Raw genomic sequence first — 8,054 nt, 5'->3', positions numbered from 1 at the left:
TGTGCCTGCCAGGGTGCCCTCCCGGGCGACGCGCTCAGGCTCGGATTCCACGGCGCGAGAGTGAGCGCTGGCGGGGGCAGTGGGATGCTCCAAGTCGGCATGAAAGAGGCGAGAGTGGGCGAGCACGGGCGGCCGGACCAGGAGCACTCCAGGTGACCACCTAGTCTCCATTTTATTTCCTCAGAAACTGCGGGGCAGGCTGGGGACCGGCCGCAGGGCGGGGTTTCTCCTGGCGGTGACTGAGCGAGACCGTTAGGCTGGAGCACCAGGAGACTGTCCTGGCAGTTCCTGGCCGCCACCCGCGCCGCAATAAAAGCCTCTCGCGGCTTCCCGCCCAGCCAGCCTCGCGCTGATTGGTCGCCATGGGAGGGACCCGAGTTGGCTGGAGGCGGCGGCCGAGCGCTGCTCTGGTGCCGCCTGCGGAGGGGGCTCACTGGGTGCTCCCTGACCCGCCCCTTGCGCTCCCCAGCCCGCCCCGTGCGCTCCTCAACCCGCCCCGTGCGCTCCCCAACCCGGGCTCGGCAGTCCAGGGAAGGTACAACGGCACCTGGCAGCGGAAACCGCGACTCACAGCCCCTCCGCCCGGCTTTGCTCGGTCGCTTCCCAGCACACTCCCCCCCGCCCAGAATGTCCGCCCAACCCACCCAGCTCTCTGCGGCCCCTGCTTTTCTTCCTCCCCTCCCGTCCATCAGAGCCAAAGCGCAAATCCTTGGGTGGAGGTGGGGGGATGACAGCTGGAGGGGAGGGTGGGCACGCACAGAAGAATTTTCCAGGGAGGCCGGGATGGAAATAGCCAAAATGAAATGCACCTCCCTCCCCGCTGCCGAGGTTCTCTGGGCGGCGGCACAACCCCCGCCACCCGCGGCAGCATCACTACTGTCTTCCTCACAGCTCCCTATTGTTCACACTTTGCCAGGATCGGGAACCTCGCCCAAAGAAAGGAGACAGGGCGAGGTGTTTCGGGCGGCTACCTGCCATTCTTCTCCCGCCCCGTGCAACACTGGGCACGCGGCGCGTGTAAAGGCACACGCGCGCACACAGGCGCACACACACCAGGCAGACCCGATCACGCCCTCCTCCCCTCCGCACTTCCTCCTGTCAAAACGCAGCGCTCGACCCTCCCATCCTTCAGTGCTCGCGGCCGAGGGTAGGCTTTGCAACTAACCAGCAATTTGGCAAATGAAAAACTAACGTCATATCGACTGGGGTGCAACAACGGCCACACAGCCCTGCTATTCTGCCCATTTTGCCCCATTTTGCAAACCGTTATTTGGCTGGGGCGGGGGAGGCAAAGCAACGATCCTGACTTTATTAGACCCGGGGATATAACGATCTGGGGCGGCTGCCCTAGCCTTATTGTTCACTCTTCCCGGAGCCAGGGCTGACAAGCCCCTTCCCCCTCGGAATCCGAGCCCGTGCAGCGGCACCACCCGAGCCGCGACGTCCCCCGCCCCGCCGCCCGCCTCTGGGGAAGGAGCGCTACCCATCACCAGCACGGCCGCTGAGCCCCCAGGAGCCGACCCGCTCTGCTCCCACCGCCGCGGGCGCACAAAGTGGGAAGGGCGGACGCGCTGGAGGGGCGCTGGGAGCTGGCGGCGCAGGGAGGCAGCTCCCGTGCAGTGCAGCCCGGTAGGGAGCGGGATTCGGCTGGGCAGCAAGGGCGACGCGCTCCTTTCACAGCTAAACGCAAATGACCAGCCTTAGCAGTCCACGTAAAACCACCCAAAATAATAGCGTTCCTCCTAGGAGTAGGAGGAAGGGGTAATTAGCAAACCAGATTGAGAATTAAAAAAAAAAAAATGTACCTGCCGTTCCCAGGAAAAACAAAGTCCAGATGAGATTCTTAGTTTGCAGCATTGTAATCTGCTGGCTGGGAGGGATGTTCTTGCCGCGGTAAATTCTGTGCCCCCTCCCTTGCAGCGAGTGTGGACGGCGGCAGAGCGACAGACTTAGGGGCAGACAATTGCCAGGCTGAGTATGATTATTTTTGCAGAATTGTTTCCTGCCAGCGGCAGCCGAGCTGCGTTCACGCGCTGATCGGAGAATGAGTGACAGTCCCAGCCTCAGCACACTCGCAACTCGGAGATCCTTGCGCTGGTCCCGGTTCGTTTTGATGGAACTGGGATGGGAGCGAGGAACGGGGGGCGGGGGTGAGAACCTCACTGTGTCCTTCCACCACGCCGGCCACAAATAGTGCCGAACATCAAGGAGGTAAGAGAGACAGGGAAGGCAGATGCGGAAGCCTGCAAAACGCGGCCTGGAGTTTTCGGGGGAGCCGGGCTCTTTCACACGCAGTCTCCCAGGGAGAGCTGGGATTTCTTTTCACACTTCTCCCCTACGCATTCGCAGGCGCTCCTGCCACCCAGCCTTCCTTAATCAGCAGTTTGCATATTTTGATAACTAGTAAATAATAGAAGCAAAATTTTAGATTTGGTTAGGTATTTAAAGTTGTCAAATCCCTCCATTTCGATTCTAAGATTCTTGCAACACAAGGATAGCCCAGGACTTAATTTTAAGTGCGGGAAATTAGAACTTTGGAGAGGGATGGGGGTTGCCGTTGCTGGGTGTTGTTTTGATATTGTTTGTTTGTTTGTTTGTTTTATCCTGACTGTGAAGTTTGCTGTCCCACAGGGAGACATACAACACCCTTCAGCAGATTCCCCTGGGAAGGAGGTGGGAAGAGACTTGAGTTAGAAGAAAACTCAGATGTTTGGAAGGGATTTCCAGAAATAACCCAAAGAAAATGTTTTCCTATTTATAAATTCTGAAATCTGTGGTCTCTTTATTAAAATAGCCAAGGCTTTTATATAGATATTATGATATAGAAGCAACATTAAATAATATTTTCTTACATGGGGACATGACCTTAATTCTTAAAGATATTAATGTAGAATATTACTGAGGTACCAACACTACTGAGGTACCAACACAATAGGCTTTAATTAAAATTCCAGCTGTGTTTTCAAAAGTAGGGGATGGAGAGAGCAGGGTGAAAAGAAACATGTCTCAGCACCTGAAGGCTTGGGTGTGTAAGGAACTAATGTGAGGAAGGTGTTCTAGATGTCAGGTTAACCTATTAGCCTAGAACACAGAAACCCTCTAACAGAGGAAGTCTGCATAAGTTCAAAGGCACTAAAGCACTAACGTTACCGGGTACGCCCTTTTTCTTCAAAGGTCGGCCTCCCCACTCCTGTAGCAGATTTTTTGTTTTTTGTTTTGTTTTGTTTTTGTTTTGTTTTCTTGAGACGGAGCCTCGCTCTGTCGCCCAGGATGGAGTGCAGTGGCGCCATCTCTGCTCACTGCAACTTCCGTCCGGTTCAAGCAATTCTCCTGCCTCAGCCTCCTGAGTAGCTGGGATTACAGGCGCGCGCCACCACATCCAGCTAATTTTTGTATTTTTAGTAGAGACGGTGTTTCACCATGTTGGTCAGGCTTGTCTCGAACTCCTGACCTCATTATCTGCCCGCCTCAGCCTCCTAAAGTGCTGGGATTACAGGCATGAGCTACCGCGCCCAGCCACTGTAGCAGTTTTTAAAAGTCCATCCTCTGCTGGCAGACCATCCATCCTCCCTTACTGGACAAGCCCGCTCTCTTCCCCACTTTCCTCCTCTATAATAGACCAAGTGGGCCACACCAGTATAGTGTAATTAGCGGGGACCCCTGAAAAGTGTTTCTTCCCCTAAGTAAATCTTCCACAACGTTTACTTTGGGATATTTCTTTCATACCAAGTATAAACAATTCAAAAATACAGAAAAGTAGAAAGAACTAAAAATAACCCCAAATCCCACGGATTCCAGAGATACTCATAGATTTTGTCTTCTGTATGTGCATATGATTTTTATAATTGACATATTATAGTAGCAATTCGAATCCTGCTGTTTTTGCCTAACATTAGTATAAGCATTTATTCCTCTGGATCATTAAAAAGCTTTTCTAGATATTTTTATGGCTATGTAATATTTCTTCATATGGATGATTTTGCAATGGTTTCCCCATTTTTGGATACTTGTATTGTTTGTGGAGTTTGATAATATAAATAATGCTTTTTTGAACATCTTTCAACAAATATTTGTGGAGCAACCACTGGGTTTAGCCCTGTGCTGGATGCAGTGAATTATACACGTCTTTTTTTAATGGTTGCTGTACTTATGTGTCTTTGATTTCAGACTTCTGCTTCTAACATCTAAAATCACCACATTAAATATTACAGATTTATGTAAGTGAATGTTATCAGACTCTTTCCTTAAAAAAGAGGTTCTGATAGTAAGGAAAGATAGAGAGAACAGGCAGGGGGTGGAGTGGAGAGAGTGAAGGTTGGGGCCCCCAAAATAAAAATTTTTCCAGTTTTGCCCCTAAGAGTGAGAGACACATCCTTCCCTGCAAACCTCCCTCCTTATAGTCCATGTCAGTAGAATTGAAAGACTCCTCACTATTTTTCTCCCCAGATGTCCCTATTTTTAGCTTTTCAGTGTAGACAAGTGTGGAAATCCAATCTCACTTCAGCATGACTGAATTTCTTTTTCTTCCCCTCTCTCTCTCCAGCCCCTCCCTACCCTGTGTGGTTGTTGATCTCTGTTGTAATGATTCATTCTAGAATGCTGCCCCAGTCATTCCAGTCCACACTCCCGGTATCTCTCCCAAGTTCTTTTAACAGGTTGTGTCACTTGTCTCCAATTCTGTGTATCTCTGCTGGTCAGTGCCTACATCTGTAAGCTCTGTATTGCGTTTCAATTCCTCCCTGATCCTCATTTTAAAATGGGACAAAACTGTGACTCTCACTGGACCTCTCTCCCCAGAGAGAGACCCAGGCTGTCAGGCACACATGAATGAGCATCTACAAAGTGAACATCCATGGGATTGAAGCAGAGAAAGGAGACTCCAGACTGTGCGTTAGAGAGAAAATTATTTAGAGAGGAAGCAGAGAAAGGTCTAAGAAGACAGCCACAGCAAGGAGATGAGCTAGGAGGCCATGATAACTCTGGATGGGGTGACAGGGCCTAATTAAGAAAGCGACAGTGGGGTGGCTGGGCACGGTGGCTCATGCCTGTAATCCCAGCACTTTAGGAGGTCGAGGTGGGTGGATCACAAGGTCAGGAGTTCGAGACCAGCCTGGCCAATATGGTGAACCTTGTCTCTGCTAAAAATACAAAAAAATTAGCCGGGCGTGGGGGCACATGCCTGTAATCCCAGCTACTTGGGAGGCTGAGGCAGGAGAATTGCTTGAATCTGGGAGGCAGAGGTTACAGTGAACCAAGATCACACCACACCACTGCACTCCAGCCTGGGTGACAAAGTGAGACTCTATCTCAAAAAAAAAAAAAAAAAGACAGTGGGAAAAGAAGCAAAAAGGAGCACAGATTTGCAATTCCAAGATAAGATAAGAACAGCTAGAATGGGAATTGTGTGAAGATGGAAGTATGAGGCACAGGAAGAAATCCAAGTTCCTTTCATTCATTCAACAAATGTTTATGGAGTCTCAACTAAGTGCCTGGCACTGCTCTAGACACTGGGGATGTAGCCAGGGACAAAGTACAGCCTTTGCCCATGTGGGCTTTCCTTCTTATGGGGGAAGACAGAGAATAAATCATTAAACATCTAGTAGTGTACAGGTGGTGATAAGTGCTAAGGAAAGCAATAATGAGAGATAAGAGTTCTGGGGTGGAGAGGGATTACCATTTTGTTTAGTGGATCTATATGGGTGTACATGACAGAGATCTCGAGAAAGTGATGACTGCTAAGGGTCCAGTGTGGGCGATTGAATAGTTGCTGGTAACATTGACAGGGAGCAGAAGAAGAAGGGCAGATTCAGACCAGGTGATAAGCAAAGAAACAATGATGTCAGCTCTGCACATACTAAGTCTGAGATGTTTCAGAGACATCCAAGTGGAAATGTGTAGAAGACAGAGGGCCCACAGAGCATCAGTGTTTAAGGTACAGGCAGAAGGACTTACCAATGAAATACTGAAAAACAGACAGCTAGAAAGGAAATTGAAATATGACAGTGTCACAAAACCTAAAGAAGAAAGCTTTGAGGTGGTCAAAAAAGAGGAAGATTTAACAGAATTTCCTGAATTTGACCATTGGAAAGTCCTTAGTAGCCCCTGGGGGAACAGTATTCATGGAATGGAGGGCAAGGAAGACATCATGGTCCCAGGAATGAAAGGGAGGGGAGGAGAGAGAAGCCGGGGGTGTGGACACTCTCTCCAGCAGTGTGATGTTGAAAGAGTAGTGGGATAATGACAGGGAGGCAAGCTTGTGAGAGAAGGAGGCTTAGAAGAGGGTTTTCTTTTCTTCTCTTTTAACATGAGGACTTTATTATCAGGTTATAAAGTAAATTAAATTGGTGTTAACTCTTGCTCAGCACCACCAAGACCTTATGCAACAGCTTAACTTATACAACTTGAAAAATGAACTTGGAATAAAGTGCCCTAATTTAGGTCTTCTTTCCTGTTGTTGTTGACAGTGGGGACCCCAGGTGTGATCCTAGGACTCACAGATACCCTAAGAACTTTATTTCACTATCGATACAGGCAAAATGGAGTCTGAGAAACACAGCATCTTAAGACCAACACAAGAGACAGGTCTTAAGCCAACTTAAGACCTGAGGCTAATAGAAGCTGAAAATCTTCTGCCCATTTTTTAATTTTTATTGGGTTTATTGTTCCGTTATTGTTAAGTCATAGGAATTCTTTATATGTGGTAGATACCAATCTCTCATCAGATACATGATTTGAAAATATTTTCCTATTCCATGGGTTGCCTTTTCACTCTGTTTATAGTGTTTTTTCCATATAGTAACGTTTTTAATTTTGAGAAAGTCCAACTTAATCTGTTTTTTTCTCTGGCTTATCCAAAGAGCTGAGCATGAGCCAGGAAAGTATAAGGACCAGGAGGTAAACTTGAGCCCACAGAGCTAAAGAGTGAAAGTCTCTCAGGAGCCCTCCCAGCTCACCCTTAACTTCTCATCTTCCAAATCTGGTTGACACAAGAAATTACTTATAAACTCTAATGCATGGCAGGGCTGGGGCAACTGATGTGCTTCCTCCCTGTTCAAGGCTGGCTCATGCACTGGTTAAGGACTAGTGAGCACTCATCAGTCAGTCCAGCTCAATGGTGCTGGGGACTTCCAAACACGGGAGAAACGAGACAGAGGTTGACATAAGAACCACTGCTCCTTTGTGTGGGTTGTGCACTGCACAGCTTTAAGGGGTGTTTTGCAAATCCCACCCGTCATATATTTATACGGTTGTTATGATGATATTTTCTGGCATCAGTGGAAGTAAAGCATCAAGGAAGAGGTGCTGTTTTCATTTTCCTTTTTTATATTGTGCAGAAAGTTTGTTAGGAATTACTTTCAGGATGAACATCTGTGTGGGAAGGGAAATAAACAGGTTACTAATAAAGAAGAGGAAAAAGGGCCTCAGGGCAGGCACCACAAAGCCTCAGCCCCACCTCAAGAACCCTCACATTGACTGATCACCAAATTCAGGCCACCCCAAAATGCAACCTGGCCTTGTGAGAGGTGATTCTTTTCAGCTGAAGGAGGACATCCCCAGCATCTGGAGTAAGCCCTCCAGCCGTGAAGGGGGACTCTGAACAGCTTAGCATAGTACCCACTACATGATTTTAGCTATACTCCAAAATAGCCAATTTGGTTTAGCCTTGCTTTGGCTATGCGGGCTCCTTTTGGGTTCCATATGAATTTTAGGATTTTTTTTTTTCTAGTTCTGTGAAGAACGATGGTGGTATTTTGATGGGAATTGCATTAAAATTGTAGATTTTTTTTTTGGCAGTATGGACATTTTCACAATATTGATTCTACCCATCCATGAGCATGGGATGTGTTTCCATTTGTTTGTGTCATCTATGATTTCTTTCAGCAGTGTTTTGTAGTTTTCCGTGTAAAGGTCTTTCACCTCCGTGGTTAGGTATATTCCTAAGTATTATTACTTTTTTTTGCAGCTATTGTAAAAGGAGTTGACATCTTGATTTGATTCTCAGCTTGGTTACTGGTGGTGTATAGGAGAGCTACTGATTTGTGTATATTAATTTT

At 48.0% G+C, this 8,054-nt stretch overlaps 1 protein-coding gene and 1 long non-coding RNA gene across 6 annotated transcripts in view; one reads left to right on the top strand and one right to left on the bottom strand.

Annotated features, from left to right (window-relative positions):
- NCAM1 (neural cell adhesion molecule 1) overlaps positions 1 to 2,251 on the bottom strand; it is a 314,204-nt gene extending 311,953 nt beyond the window's left edge. For all 5 annotated transcript variants that reach the window (XM_011926756.1, XM_011926757.1, XM_011926758.1 and 2 more), the window contains exon 1: positions 1,806 to 2,251. In XM_011926756.1, the coding sequence (XP_011782146.1) occupies positions 1,806 to 1,857 (52 nt within the window). In that variant the 5' untranslated portion in view covers positions 1,858 to 2,251. The remainder of the gene's footprint in view (positions 1 to 1,805) is intronic.
- On the top strand, positions 1 to 4,221 carry LOC105501036. Its single transcript, XR_001000124.1, has 3 exons — positions 1 to 235; positions 1,994 to 2,103; positions 2,632 to 4,221. It is a non-coding gene; the product is annotated as an uncharacterized LOC105501036 (long non-coding RNA).
- The last annotated feature ends 3,833 nt before the right edge of the window (positions 4,222 to 8,054 follow it).

This window comes from Colobus angolensis, unplaced genomic scaffold (genome assembly GCF_000951035.1).
Source record: "Colobus angolensis palliatus isolate OR3802 unplaced genomic scaffold, Cang.pa_1.0 Scaffold7, whole genome shotgun sequence".
Classification (NCBI taxonomy): domain Eukaryota; kingdom Metazoa; phylum Chordata; class Mammalia; order Primates; family Cercopithecidae; genus Colobus; species Colobus angolensis.
This window is presented reverse-complemented; position numbering and strand designations above follow the sequence as displayed.